The 16044-nt window shown below is 47.3% G+C and overlaps 1 protein-coding gene across 1 annotated transcript in view; it reads left to right on the plus strand.

Moving 5' to 3' along the window:
• The window catches only part of IGF1R (insulin like growth factor 1 receptor), a 1701728-nt gene that overhangs the window by 1617147 nt on the left and 68537 nt on the right, over positions 1-16044 (plus strand). Inside the window, exon 20 of the mRNA XM_069625053.1 lies at positions 14870-14999. Within this exon, the coding sequence (XP_069481154.1) occupies positions 14870-14999 (130 nt within the window). The remainder of the gene's footprint in view (positions 1-14869; positions 15000-16044) is intronic.

Consider the following 16044-nt stretch of genomic DNA (forward strand, 5'->3'; position numbering starts at 1 on the left):
GCCGTTTCTCCTCTTTCGCGGTCTGCCCGCCGTGTCTGTGTATGCCCATGTTTGACCAGCCGAATGCAGTCTTGCCCCGCTTCTTTGTTCTGGGCAGTGCACCATCTTGGGTCATCCCTCGGCGAGCCGTCTCAATCCTCCTGGGCACAGACCTTTCGAATTACGTTGTGCAGTTATATGAAAACACGCTTCGGGCCAGCCTCGCTGGTTCACACATGTGCACTAGGTTTTCCAAACTTTACCAGTAGATTTTAGTTCACTTTTTATGCCGAATCAGTGAAGGATCAGCAGGAGCTCCTCCGGGAGCACGTCCGTCGACATGGCCCTGTAGCCACGCCCCTCGCTCATTCGACCAGGGGTATTGCAACTTTGTCTGCTTTGCAGAGGGTAGTTCCGATAAGACATATGTGCAGCTGACACATGGTCGTCTGTGCACACCTTTACTAAATACTGCTGTCTAGATTGCTCCATGAGCCATGTTTCTGTTTTTGGGAAAGCAGTATTGCACTCTGTGCATACGTGATCACAATATTTTTACTCCCTCTGCCAAATTAAGTAGACTGCTTTGGGAGTGTATCAAAAGGTAAAGAATACGTGGGAGGACACAGTCCATTCGAAGAACAAGTTACTTACCCATGGTAACGTTCTTTCGACTGGTGTTCCTCCCACGTATTCCTTATCGCCCCTTCCAACCTTCCCCACTGTAAAACTTCACTTGTGATTGCAGTCTACGTTCTCTCAAGGGGAGTAACCTTCGGACACAAGGCAGTACTCTTCTTGTCCAAACGGAACTGAGGCCAACGGGCGCTGCATGCGCTACTTTTACCTGTGTTGACGTCGTCGACAGGGAGGCCACCGAGGGACATTGACTCGACCTGGCGTCGACGCACATGCCCTCTACTGAAAAATGTTTATGAAGCAGCAATCTCGATATTGGAAAAATATCAAAAGATAGGGAATATGTGAGAGGAACATCCAATCAAAAGAATGTTACCATGGGTAAATAACTTGTTCCTCTTTCCTTAACCCTCCTCTAAGCCCTTTGATTTTAATCCTTCCCCTCTATTACTTTCTCCCCAATCTCCTTGCATCTGGTTCACACCAGCTCTCTCTCCACCTCCTTTCCTCTTTCTAACAGGTTAACAGTTCTTCACTGCCTCCTCATCTCTGCGCCACAAGGCACTTTCTCCTTAACTCTCCAAACGCTCTCTGCACTCCTCTCCAGTAACCCAGTAACTGACTGACTGGGTTTAGAACTGCTTTTATAGTGTCTTGCTCATCCCTGGACTAGTCTCCAAAGCAATAGGCTGCTGCTAAGACTGTAGGGGAGGGACTTCTCTCTAGCCATGGTTGGGGACTTAGAGTTGAGGGTTTTACAGTGATGGGTTCTGTAAATACCTACCTTCCCGAGCCGTACTCTAAACATCTGCAGGATTGCTTGCTATGTCCAGATTCAGACCAGTAGCGTTGGGGTAGCAGTGCATTCTCAGTCCAGGCTGCTAGGGTCTGGAATTCTCTACCAACTGGTCTTCACCTTACCAAACATCTGGAATTTAGACAAAAACGTAAGATCTTCCTATTGCCCCGATACGGCTGTATTACCCTGCTGATCTCAGCCCATGACTCAACAACGAAGGACAACAAGCAAGATACGTGGGAGGGTGACCCATACGATTAGTAAACTCAGCAACCACAAAGACGGTGAAAAAGAGCATGGAAGAACTAGACCAAGGTTGCAAATCAGTTTAGAGGAACACAAATTGGAAGCCAGCTGACAAGGAATGGTCCCACACAATGGGGCAATGGCAGTAGGCGACCAAGGACATCCTGAAACAGCTGACACTGAGTGGCAGAAAACTACTCTACTTTCAAGCCAAGAAGTCTCCCCAACTTAATGCTCTTCGGCCATATGGATTTGATGGATGGTGGGAGGCAGTACTGCAGGCGCAGAAGAGGTCCCACAATAGAATAGCCTGTCCAGCAAGCTTGGGGGACTACAGGAAGAGCCCTAGATAGGATTCCACCAGCAAGGAAAGAGCAGGGTGCAAGGACAAAGTAGTCATAGTCCAGCAAGGATTCTACATTCACCCAGGGGCTGGCCTAATCCAGGCCACTTATTAGGCTCCCGGTGAACACACACAGGTTTTGGCATCCAGCCAGTCGGATGGGTCCTAGAAAAAATGCCACACACAAAGGCATGCACACTGGATTTAGATTGGAAAGTCTAGAAATGTTTAAACCAGTGTACACTAGCTCAAACTACAACTGGGGGTTACTTTCTTGGCTCAGATGGAGCCTATGTCAGCAAAACACCCATTGTGGCTATGCCTCTTGGTCCACAAAGACCTAGCAATAGCCCAAAAACAATATGGCCAAGAGCAGGACTTAGAAAATGCATTGGTACCGCAATGTCTACAATATCTATGCCATTGGGCCACTAATGTGGTAAAAGTGGTTACAACTCCAATTTATCCTAAAGTAAATAACTGCTACCAACAACCACCGCCTTCTGGGGCATGGGGCCTCAATACCTTCAACTCTCTCTTCCTAAATATCTTCCTTCTCGAGCTCTTCGCTCATCCGCCTCCAACTCCCTCAGGGTCAGTCGCTTCTCCAAGCAATGAGTTGGTGGTAGATCTTTCTTCGGCTGGGGCCTCCCTCTGGAAAAGACTCCCTGAAACTTTAGGAGAACCATCTCCGGTTCCGGAAGCACCTCAAAACCTTTTTCTTTGCTTCTGCTTTTTCTCCTCCTCTCCCCTGCTGATCTCCTGGCTGAAACTGAAACTGCACTGGTTATTTGTTTTAATTCTTATAACGCGCCACATACCCGTGGGCCTTAGGGCGCACACAAAACAAAGGCAAAACACACAACATGGCCAGTAGAAGAGAGATGCGGCCGTGGAGGGTTACTCCAGATTGAAAAGGTGAGTCTTTATGGCTTGCTTAAACAGGGAAAAGTTTTGAATCTGTCGTATCCCAGCTGGTAGGGCATTCCAGAGGAGGGGGCCCTGGACATCAAGGGTGGTGCCCCCAAATTTAGCTGTCTTAAATCTGGGGGATCAAGAAGAGTGGCAGTGGAAGAGCAAAGGTTTCTTCCATTGTACTTGATGCTGATGTGTTCAGACAGATAGATGGGATTGCTGAAAGACAGGCACTTGTGTGTTGTCGTTAGCACTTTGTGTGTTATGCAATGTTTTACAGGAAGCCAATCTTGCTTCTTCTTGAAGGTGGAGATATGAGTGCGACGAGATTGATTGAAGATGGTGTGCACAGTGTTGTTCTGAGCCACCTGTAAAGATTGAATATTGGCGACAGTAGTGCCAGACAATAGACTATTACAATAGTCAAGTGTGGAACTTATCAATGCAGTAGACAGGAGAGCACAGTTTTCCGATGTAATGAAAGGACGAATATAGCTGATTCATTTGTTAATCCCCAACTGGACCTGAGGCTGGAGACATGAGACTTCATAGATAGCTCCTCATCAAGAACAATTCCCAAGTCTTAACTTTCCTTTGGACAGTGATGGTGTTGTCTGCAATATGGAAGTTGGCATAGTCAGAATCAAGTTTGTTTCGGGTGTTCTTAGAGGACACTATCATGAGCTCAGTTTTTTTGTTGTTCAGAGCAAGTGAGTTGCAGGTCATCCAGTCCTGGATGGCTTTGTAGATGCTGTTGATAGTTTCACCATCGTTCTTATACAAGCCACTTAGTTGTATGACGACCTGAGTGTTGTCTGCATAGTTTGTATATTGAACTCCAAGGTTGCTAAGAAGATCGAGGAGGGGTCGAATATACAAATTAAAAAGCAGTGGCGACAGACAAGAACCCTGTGGGACTCCACAAGTTTGAGAGATGGGAGTGGATTGATTGCTTCCCACGCATACCCTTACCATTCGAGGGCCCAAGAAGGAGGCTATCCATCTTGATGCTAGCATGGAGCAATTTGCGACCTCTCCGAGCCTCATCACTAGTAGACTGTGATCGACCAGATCGAAGGCTGTGGAGAGGTTACCTGGCCACCCTCTGATCCCGGGCCCAGGTCCCTCCCCCGCCAGTCACACACACCTGCACTGCCTGCCTGGCAACCCCCGCACTTGGAGACTGTTTCTGTATCCCTACAGTCCCACTACCAGCTCTTGACACCTGATGTCTGCACTTACCTCTGCGCTTGCCACCTGCTGGCCGTTACTTTTACTTACTGTTATTATTCTGTTCCCATGTACTGCACTGTCCCTTCCCCCTCACCCCTGCAATTTCCCGCATCCCCCATCCCATGCACTTGCGCGATCTGAAAGATACCTGGCCTAGTAGGATCGTTGTCTGTCCTCCCTTTGTTCCCCCTCCCTTGCTTCGTAGCGTCTTGAAACACTTGTGTATAGGTGCATTATAAATGCCATATATCATATCACAACACATTTTAAGGATGACTGCTACCCAAACTAAATGAGGTCCTTAAAAAGTATCCTTACCCTGTTAGTCATATGGGTTACTAGGGGCAGAACACCAGAAAAAGGGATGTAGTGGCAAGGGGACTTGAGTAGAAGTCCTTCTGGCCACAAAAGATATGTTTAAAAATGGAAGCCATACAACGTTTAGTGGAGCCAAAAACCTAGAAAATAGAATTCTGGCATCATAATCCCAACAGCAGTCATCGCTTTCTGAAAAACTCATGCTACAGAAACCAGACCATCCAGCTTTTTTTGACATGATAAAAGCAGGCAGTGTCCCCCTTCTCCAGCTATTCTTTTTCCTGGATTTTTTAGCACAAATCAAAATGCGTTATATTTTCCTAGCCACAGCTTCCAGCTTCTCTAACGTGGCATTCCACATTAACGATATCTCTTCACTTCTTCTGTTGTTCCTACAGTGCAACATAAATAGGTATCTTGTGTTCTTTCGAAGCAGTGGCGACTGGTGAGTTTGAAAGCTGGTGGGGCGTAAATTTTTCCGGGCAAATATAGGGGGGTGCAGGTGGGTTCTCCCCCCGCGAAATTTTTGGAAAAATGGCCTATAAAATGTGCAATTTACTGTCCAAAAAACCCACCGAAATATGAAAAAAGCATTGTTTTACATATTAATGGTGGTACACTATTCTTACGTGTGCAAGTGTGATGGTGTATTTTACAGCAGCTTGTATTGGGAATAGCTGGTACTATAGTGTATGCATAAAGAAATTCATTATATAGTAAGTAATGATGGAAACATGTTTGTCATGCTGTTACTGGCAATCACATGCGTTCATCCTCTTACTAAGGTGGGATTTTAGGCATTTTCTGATGAGTTCAAATGGATTTGGAGCAGGTGAGGAGGTAGCTTATATAATCTTCACAAAGCCGTGCATACAGCGGCGGGATTGATGTGTGTCGTACAAACATTGCGCGTTAGGCATGCCTCATTATCAGCATCAACATTTGTACGTGTGTGGTTTTTTTTTAACTCGGCATCTTGAAGTATGCTTCCTGCACAGAGCCGTGTCACGTTCAGACTTCATGGAAACTGTGAAGCCATAAATTCTCACACCGCAGTTCATACAAAGCACAGAAACTACCTCTATATCCAGAGGAAGATGAAAAGCATAGGACTCAACTCACGGACACGGAATATGGCTTTTAGTTAAGCCTCAGTCGAGCGGAAGTCAGATGCAGCCGACCGGGCCTCGGTGGTCACTCCAAAGACATTTTTTTAAATTATATCTAAACTATATTTAAGCAATAATGGCTTATAATGAGAGGGCATTAGCGTGCGATAACGTCCATGCCTTAAGCCCCTGGCTGCTGGCCTGTTTTCAAGACAGGTATTTGTGTTTTTAAGGGGCGCGACTCGCGCAAGGCCACACACTGGAACAATAATGGGCGAAAACGCACTTATTTCAAAACAGCCATGCCCACCACCACCAGGCAAGGGGCACCCCTCTCGCCTTACCCAACTTTGGGGCCATGGGTGAGACCCTGTGTGCGTTGCCCTGCACCAAAAACACGACTCCCATTTGTTTCTGGGGCACAGCACAATGCCAAACAATGGCCCTTGGGCCAGGCAGCCCAACTGTAAATAGCGTGCACAATGCCGCCCTTCTCCTTGCCGCCGGCAGCGAGGCCACCATTATCTCGGGAGGATAGCTCAGGGGCAACGTGCTTCCTCTTGGAAGCAAGAGGACTCCGAGCAACACAGGTACGATCCCCGGGTCCGCGCTTAGAAACCTCTGGGTATTAAGCGCGTTATAAATAACCTTTCATATCATATATAACTGTCCACCTGTGGTGGCGTCGCCACAATAAACTTCTCCCCATTCCTCCATTTCTGAAACCGCTCTGATGAACTGGAACGTACCGCCGCCTTTCAAACCCTGAGGAGACATCCTAACGCCCAATATCCAGGGGCACCCCCCTTTATAATAGGTTCAACGTTCAAGTCCTCACATTGCTTTACATCCGATGTTGTGCAAAGAAGGGTCTTAATCCAGCATTAAAATCCTAAAAATGCTATCATGACTGGTAACTATAGTACGCTCAGGTGGTGCAATACATCACCGTCCCAAATTCCGTGTGCCTAAATCAGCGCTCCACGAGTCTCAATCCCCTGGCAGGACCAACTCAGCCCTTAATCCAACAGAGGTCCATACATTGAGTGTCATTATATGGGACGATAATAACACCTGTTATTACAGTGCCTGTTATTACAGCGCTTAGAAGCAGAGGGAGCCCGGCGAGAAAATATGAACACACATTGTTTTATAGACTTTCTCTTCCGATAACAGCGACACAATGAGGCGAGCCCACGTGTGTGGGCTTTTCATCCACACAACAAAGCTAAGCTACAATGTGCATGTGACAGTCTTAAAAAGTACCACCTTATCATAAGAGCGCCCTTCTGCAAACGGGGGCACTCCACTTGCACGCATTCGAACGTTGGCCGTCAAGAGTGCTTGCAAGGCACCTTCAGTGAAAGGGGGCCTGTATGGGAATGCGGCCGTTTAGTCTAGTGTAGAACGGGATGCCTGCGAATGCTGTAACCTTCTCCCTCCTCCCCCGTTTTCTCATTTATGTGTGCGCCCTGACGGGGACGTTTTGTGTGATATGATAGAAACCTCAGGTTATTTAACCTAAACGCGGACCTGGGGATCGAATCTGTGTTGCTCCTTGTTGTCGTCTTGCTACCAAAGCGAGCATGTTGCCGCTGAGCTATCCTCCCGAGAGGCGCCTTATAAACCATCAATATAATGAAAATAATGAATGCGCAACTGATTGGTTATTGTTAGAAGGCCAGGACACAGAAATCATCTGTGAGTCTTTGTATGTAGCGCTTCGCGGTAGACCACTTGCGCTTCTAAGCGCTGCTTCAGAATTTTGACTGCTGAACAGATGGCATACTAAGCAGTGTTTGTCTTTAAGAATCTGCTTAAGGGATGTCAAGTTCGAGTTGTAAGATAGGCATTGCCACCTAATGAGAGATAGAATGTTATGGAACCTAAGAGCATGTGTCCAGGGTCACACCACATGCTCCAGTTTGGTGGCTGGAATAGTGACTCAGGGCACCTACCACAGACGGACTACCGCATCCCCTTTGCCTGTTATATCTAAAGGTACCTCGGGGTCCTCCGCAGCATTGGGGCATCTCCTGCAGGCTGCATTGCCCTATACACCCACCGCCCGCGAGCCCCCGTGCCCACTCACCGTGCGTGGCCTTCCCGCGAAGACTTTGCCCTTCTTGAGTAAGACCTCCTTGGCGTGCAACGGGAAGGCCCCAAGTTGCCTACACGGCCCCTACAGTCAGCACTGAAAGACGTGTAGGCCCTGGCCTGCATGTCTTTCAGTGCTGACTGTAGGGGCCGTGTAACCGTACTGTAACTTCCAAGATGTGAGTCATGCCCGTCCCACGCCACGGCGCTCGCCTGACAAGAAGCTACAGCCTGACTAGGCCCAAAAATAGGAGGACAAGAGGGCACCGTGCCCAGAGCCAAGAGAACAAGGGGATACTGAGGGGCCTAAACCACACGCGGCCGCCCAAAACAGTGGGTAGACGGGTACTAACTTTACTTACCGCATCAGGCAAGGCAGGGCCCAGGCTGTCTCTGGTCTGGTCGTCTCTTCCGTCTGAGCAGGGGTCGGGTCCAGTCCTCGCTCGTCGCTTGTCGGGCAGAGAAAGAGAAGTGTGAAGGTGGCGCAGGCGCACGTACACACCCTGCGCCACCTGCATAGATACAGTAATGTCATTGGCTGCTTGCCAGCCAATGCAAGGTTTGTCATTGGCTGGAAAACAGCCAATTACATTATTGTAGCTGGGTGGGGGAAGGAATGTTCACTGCGCTGTTTGCGCACATTTTATGCTGGCGGGGCCACCCCTCAAGCGCCCCGCCAGCCTACAAATGAAAGGGCCTTACGTAGAGTGCGTGGAGCTACGAGCTCCACGCACTCTACTATTGTAAAAATTAGTGTAAAACGGGACGCGCCCCGCTGTGGCAGTCGGCCCGACGCCCATAGGAACCATGGGCATCGCTGCATCGGGCCGGCTGCCACAGTATTGTTGGCACAGCGCCCCCGCACTGTGGGAAATGCAGAACAGAAGAGATTCTTCTGAATCTTGCTCTGCTTTTCTCTTCCTTTCTTCTTTTTGGGGGGACGGCGCCCTGCCGCCCTAATATAGCAGCCGCCACTGTTTCGAAGTTTAATCAAAGTCACGGGTTCTGGTCAACTTCTGCAAGCAGTTGCACTGTCCTCGATTGACTCAACTCCCACAGCACACTAGTGACTTCACGATTAAAATGTACCTCGATAATTTTTGCTTATCAATATTCATTTTAACCATGTAATTCTGGTATGCATTTTAACATTCTCGCTTTGGAAACAAACAATTTGGGGTGCATGGAGTAACAGTTATTATTCAGCCAAATACAGACAAGTTTATCAAGTATTCAGCTAAACATATGCAGAATAGTTGTTTATTTAGTCAATCATGTTCCAAACATAAAAACACTCTTAAAGAAAATGTAAATCATGGTTTAAAATACATGTTCCCATCTGCTATTTAATTTGCACCATTTTAACGAACATAACCTAATTTAAGGCATGCAAACCAGAAAAGAACGGATTGCTGAAAGTCTAAATGTACTGAAGTATGTTGCATATGCAAAATCAGTGTGACTGAAAGTGGCATACTTCACAAATGCAAAGTGCTAAACTGCAATTCATAAATTGATAATGCAATAGCTGTTGCTAATCGCACAACTTGCAATCTCTTACGAGTTGCAACATAGCTTAACTGGAAAGTGAATATTGCACTTTGCTTGCATCTTACGTAGAGCAATGTACATGGTTTATGTACTGCCTGCAAAAGGCAAAAACATGACTTAGCTTTACCCCCACTTTCTCGGGCAGGATGTGATAGAAATCGGGTGGTTTTCCCCCCGAATCCCTCTTCCTTGTCCCTGCCGCCTCCATCCCGACACAAGAATTCCCTTGACCCAAAAAAACACCAACACGCACACAAACATACACATATGCACACACTTACCGTTTCTCCCTCGTTTGCACTTCTGAGTCCTGGTGAGCCTGTCAGTCCCAGCGCGCACTCGTGAGTGGCAGTAGCATGACAGTTTGATTTAGAAAGACCGCTCTGCGGTCACAGAGCGGTCTTTCTAAATTGATATTTGTTTCCATTTTTAAAAAAAGGTGGTCTTTTGACCTAATATCAGAAAGTTTTCAGCGATTGTCCTCGCGAGAGGGGGTCCCCTTTGTCGAACTGGAGTCATGGCAAGGCCTGGAGGGATGATATTTGGAGGTCAAAGGTGGGTGTTTGGGCAACTTTATACTTTGATCTTGGTTTACGCCCCAATCAAGGGGCTGCAGACATTTCTGCAGGAGCTGAGCCGACCCCCTTCATCGAGGGCCAAGTGGTGATAGGGGGAGACTTTAGGGTGCCGGACCCTTAAGTTGATAAAACACACCAGCCTACACTGAGGGATTTTAAAATAGCACTGGGATTGCTGCATTTCTTTAGGTCCTTGGGGTGCATTATGTTTGGATAGTTCTGCACGCAGTGGAATGGTACTACTCTGTGCACCCACGTGCACAGCACTTCATCTCGCATAGACCTACTTTTGGCCAGTCCCCAGCTAATGTTCTATTGCAGACACCTATGTCACAGCTTCCGCCTGAAAGACTCTCACAGACATCCTCTTTGTCGTTACCTCACACCACCTATGGACCCGGTGCATGGTCGCCTTTCTCTCTCCTATCGCCTCTTCTCCCATTAATGGTGGCACCCGCTGGAAGGTCCTCCTTGACCTCTTTGTCATTTCCAGGGTCATTATTAATGTCTATCGGAATGGAACCATCATGGTTCAGGGTCCTCAACCCAACCTTCTTCTCTTTGACAGGCTCCTACCTCGTCTCTCAAACCTTCTCCCCCTGGATAGGCTCCCTTGCCTGTTGTGCCTTCCTCATCCCCAGCACAGGATCCCTTGCCTGCAGTACCTTCCTCCTCCTCTGCTCTTTCTCCCTTGCCCACTGTGCCTTCCCCTTCTTTTGCACAGGCTCCCTTGCCTGCTGTGCCTTCCTCCTCCTCTGCACAGGCTCCCTTGCCTGCTGTGCCTTCCTGTTCTGCACAAGCTTCTTTGCGTGCTGTGCCTTCCTCCTCCTCTGTACAGGCTATCTGGCCTGCTGTGCCTTCCTCTTCCTTTGTACAGGCTCCCTTGCCTACTGTGCCTTCCTCCTCCTCTACACTGGTGACCTTGCCTTGCCTCACTATCCCGGCTCCTGTGTTGGCCTTGGCTCCTCCGCCATCCTACACTTTCCTTCTGGCTCTCTTGCCACCCTCGAGGGGGTCGGGGGGGATTTGTGGGTGCACCGTACCCTGCGCCCCCCATGGAAGACCATCGAAGATGGCAAGCTGCTCCATATTGCCACATTTAACTCTCGCTCTGCTGTCAAACACTCGTCTGACATCTGCAACCCCCTTGAACACATGGATCTAGATGTGCTCGCCGTCACGGAGACATGGTTCAATGACCGCTCTGTCACAAGCTTTGACACACTCCTCCCTGAAGGATACAAGATCCTCTCTGTGCGTAGGCCTAAGGGATCGGGGGGGGCACTGGCGTTGATCGTCCCAGAATGGATACCTGTGTCCATCATCCCCATTCAGGCCTACTCCTCCTTTGAGTGCCTAGTCTGTTGGCTCTCACTCTCTCCTAAATCTTCTCTCCTTATGGCCACCTTCTATCGGCCACCTGGGACAGTCCACTCTTCTTCCTCTCTGAATGGGCCGACCTGGCCTCCTCTCTACTTCTGCTCCTCTCAACTGCTCCTGCTGGTTGACCTCAACATCCAGCTGGACTTTCCTTACTCCTCCGGACCTTTCTGCAACCTATGCGATTCTCTCTTCCTTACTCCTCCGGACCTTTCTGCAACCTATGCGATTCTCTCTCCCTCTCTATCTTAGCTTCTGGCTCCACGCACACAGCGGGCCACACATTGGATGCTATAATCTGTACCGACATCCCTCTCTGTCCCTCTCACTAGCTCTCTCTCTTGGATGGATCACTCTCTCCACACTTCAAGCTCTCCTCTCCTCTTGCATTGGCACACCCGGCGCGGCCACTCAGTTTCAAAGTCACCATAACGATGCATAGAGTGACAGCAGCTGCCTATGCCTCCACCTACTCTCCGCCTCCTACTCCTGTGGCTGACTCCCACCTTGACACAGCCCTCGCTAACTTCAGTCTCTCTATCACCCTTGATACTCTTGCCCCTGTCATGAGGGTCCAACTGAAGCCTTTGAAAAAGTGCAACTCTTGTTACGACTCTGATCAGGCTGCCCTTAAATGCAAGTGTCGGGCAGCTGAGCGGAAATGGAATTCCCCAGCAGACCCTCTGACAAACTGGCCTGCTGCCTCCTTCAAAGGCAATATCGACTCTGTATCCAAACCAAGAAAAGAGTCTTTATTGAAGGCTGCATCCTCAAACAACATGGCCAAACTTTTCAAAGTCTGTAAGGAACTGGCCAATCCTGCAGCAGCCTCCTCTTCTGTCACACTCACCCAGGACCTTTGCTCGGCCCTGACTGCACACTTCACTGCAAAACCCCAAGACATCCTTTCCTCTATCACTTCCACACTGCATCATACAACCACCACTCTGGAGCCTCCCTTGGCCCCTCCACCACTTCTCCTCTCTTCTCTCACTCCCATCACACCTGATGAGGTCGCCAGACAAGTCCGGTCTATGAAGGCCTCATCTAAACAGGTGGACCCCTGCCCGTCCAAAACCATTAAGGACAACATTGACTCTCGCTCCAGCCTTGGCTGATCTCTGCAATCTCTCTTTTCCCACTGGAGTTTTTCCAACTTCTCTTAAGCACTCCCTTGTGCACCCTCTGCTTAAGAAACCCTCTGCCGATGCCTCCATTCTGGCAAACTATCGCCCCATTTCTATCACCCCTTTCCTGTGCAAACTCCTGGAGAAGCTGGCTACCTCTCGGCTCACCCTCGACACTGAATCTGCTGGTTGCCTCCACGACCATCAGTCTGGCTCTAGAGCATCCAGAGGCACAGAAACTGCTCTGCTTAACACCCGTGAAGACCTGCTCTCAAATCCTGACATTAACACTCCCTCTGTCCTCATTCTTCTTGACCTCTCCTCTGCCACTGTAAACCACAACATCCTGATCGCACATCTCTGTGACACCCTGGGAATCACAGGTCAGGGTCTGGCGTGGTCAACCTCCTTCGTTTCCGACCGCCCATCCCTGATGGAACTTGGGTCCTTTCTCTCTACTATCACTCTTACAGCCTGTGGCGTTCCCAAGGGTTCTAACCTATCGCCCAGTTTTCAATCTCTACATGGCTGCCCTGGCACAGATGATTGCCACTTTCATCTCTAACTTCCAGTGTTATGTGGTTGACATGCAACTCTCCTTCAGGCTACCTTCAGCCACCTCCGCTACCTCGCTCATATCTGACTGTCTGCAATTCAGTCATGGTGTGCTGAAAACGACCTCTGCCTCAACGCCAGTAAGACTGAGATTGTTTGCATTGGGACTCCTGCTCTCGCTTTCCCACTGTCACTCTGGCCGGCCTCCCTTCGCCCTGCGACCGCACCCACCTGCAAGGCAAGAAACCTTGGGGTCGTCTTTGACTCCACTCTCTCTAGTTCTTTAAAATGTTGCGCCACTAGAGATGTAACTGAGTCTGTGAGAATGTTCGATGTATGTTCAATCCATCTTGTTTTCGCCATTCTGGTTGTTATCCCCACAAAGAATATGCTACACAGGCATCTGATCCCATACACTACATTGGTGGCATCACATGTTGAAGTGTGTTTTAATAATATTGTTTTCCATGTGCCATTGCCACATTTAGACAGGATTGGGAATATTAACCTGCGTCACATCCAGACAGGATTGTGAATGTCAGCCATTGCCACATTTAGGTAGACTTGTGAAAACTAGCCATAGGTGAACTTAGATAGAATGGTGAATATTAGCTCACGTCACATCTGGGCGGGATTTTAAAAGTTGCCCTGCGTCACTTCTAGACAGGTTTGTGAATGTTAGCAACTGCCATATTTTGATGCAATTATGAATACTAGCCATTGCCACATTTAGATAGAATTGTGACTGCATCACTTCTTGACAGGATTGTAAATGTTGGCTTGCGTCGCTTCTATACAGGATTGTGAATGTTAGCAAGTGAAGGATCTAGATAGAAATGGGGAGATTATCCCGTGCCACATCTAGAAAGAACTTGGAAATTAGCACGTGTCAGATCTTGATAGCGAGGCCAATAACCAACCCACTAACAATCTTACCCTTCTGCATACAACTTTCAAACATTAACCAACCACAACCCTAAAGCACAACAAACCGCACAAACTTCAATACACTGCAACAACAAAACAAATCACGCATCGCTTCGCACAACAGAACATGGCTTAGATCAAAAAAGCACTCCTAAACTCAGCGAACAGTGCTAATCGAACTGAAGCTGCCAAAAGTGCACAGTACAAATATCCATTAACATGTATGGGGGTGACTAATAGATTGACTGATAGATTGACCTTTGATTACATTGTTGCAGTGTTGGCAGTTCATGCAAGGGAGAGTTCCCCTGTATCCTGTTGGTTTGATCTTAGATGCGCTAATGTCTGCTCTTACTACAAGGTCCCTCAATGATTGGCTTTTTCGGTACGCAAATATTGGTACTGTTGGGATTAGGTCTACTAAAGTTAGATCCAGATGTAGGATATTCCAATTAGATGTAATAATGCGCTTAACTTGTTTACTCTGTTGAGAATATGTGGTAATATATAACAGTTTGGCATCAGGCTCTTTGGCTACTTGTAATAAAGCTTATGGCTTCGTAAGTGCATTAACTTTCTGAGCCGAAGCTACCACTGTCTCAGTTGGATAGCCTCTCCTTTTAAACACTTATGACAATTCATACGTTTTTTAAACAAATTGTTGATTGTCTGAAATAATTTTTCGGTTCCAAAGGTGACAATAACTGATTTGCAATGTATAGAAGAGCTTAACACTTTTAATATTACACTCTATCATAGCTACTGTGCACATATGGCACATTCTAATGGGGGAATAAACTAAATGTGTTCAGATAAGATCCATAGCTAAAGTGGTGAATTAGCATGTGTGTAATACCACTGATAAAATCAGCTTGGTCTTTATTTTGCTCAGATTGTGCAAGACACAAGTCACCCTCAGTTAATGGACACACGTTGTAAATGTCGAACACAATAAGATATCACTTTATTTCACTTGGTTATTTGCGATTTCAGTCACAGGGCCGTTCTTGTCCGAGTATGTTTCCCTGCCTGCCTAGGATTCACATGCTATGTTTCATCATCTTGACATACAGATTTTGGTATGACCCGAGATATCTACGAGACTGACTATTACCGGAAAGGGGGAAAAGGTTTGCTGCCTGTCCGGTGGATGTCTCCAGAATCTCTGAAAGATGGTGTCTTCACAACGCATTCTGATGTCTGGTAACCAGCCTCTTTATATATAAAATTTTGTAGTTCTTTGAAAGTATACAAGTGTCTATGTTTGCGCATTAATAGCCTACCAGGGTGTATATGAATCTGCATATGATCCGTTGGTCTACTGTGATGTGCCCAGGCTTAACAAGACGTGGTATGTTTCAGTATTTTAGCGCACTAATAATTTATTTGCACAAAATCTGATGTTCTTCAAGGGGTGACATGGTACACTTGTAAAATTGAATTTCAAAAGGGCAGGGCTTTATTTTACAACAGCAAGATCTGCACTCTGCATACAGGTTCTAGGAAGACCATTGAATAGATTTTCAAAACCCAGCCACTTTTTATGTTGCCAAATAGATGCAATATTTTGTTGACTAATTTGGTGTCAGAATGTCGTCCAAAATAAAAGAAACAAAAGACGATATGTTTGTGAAAGCAATCGCGAAACACCATCGAGCTGTTTTTTCCACCATATATGATTGAAACTTGCAGTGTAATTTGCATCTAGTCTGATCTAGAAAATTAAACATAAACTTTAGGTATTACATGTTATTCTACAAATGAAGAGTGGGTTTAACTTCGCTTATTTTATTCCAGCGTAGTGGAACCTCAAATTATTTCCCCATTACCCATTCCCTCACTTTGGTACTTTATTCTGTGCAGCTATCTTCCCTTTGACACCTCTAGACCGCACACAGATGTATGTGGAATGACTGAGGGGCGACTGCATGAACTGGAGGATAAAGCACCATGCAGGAAATGTTTCCAGTCTGTCTCTGTGCAGATCACAGGACCAATCCAGCAAAGACTACCGAAGGGAACATAGCATAACAAACATCGAGGCGATGGATTGGGAAGTTACAACTCAACTTCCTTCCTTTCTTTCTTTGACACCCTTACAGACGGCTTAATATCCACCTGACAAGAAGTGCTCAGAAGTCATAATGGCTCTGCATCCATCCATCCATCCATCCATCCATCCATCCATCCATCCATCCATCCATCCACCTAACCTTAAGCAATGCAACATTATAAAAGACGGCATCGT

This window comes from Ambystoma mexicanum, chromosome 11 (assembly GCF_040938575.1).
Source record: "Ambystoma mexicanum isolate Mex_15411 chromosome 11, UKY_AmexF1_1, whole genome shotgun sequence".
Taxonomy (NCBI): Eukaryota; Metazoa; Chordata; class Amphibia; order Caudata; family Ambystomatidae; genus Ambystoma; species Ambystoma mexicanum.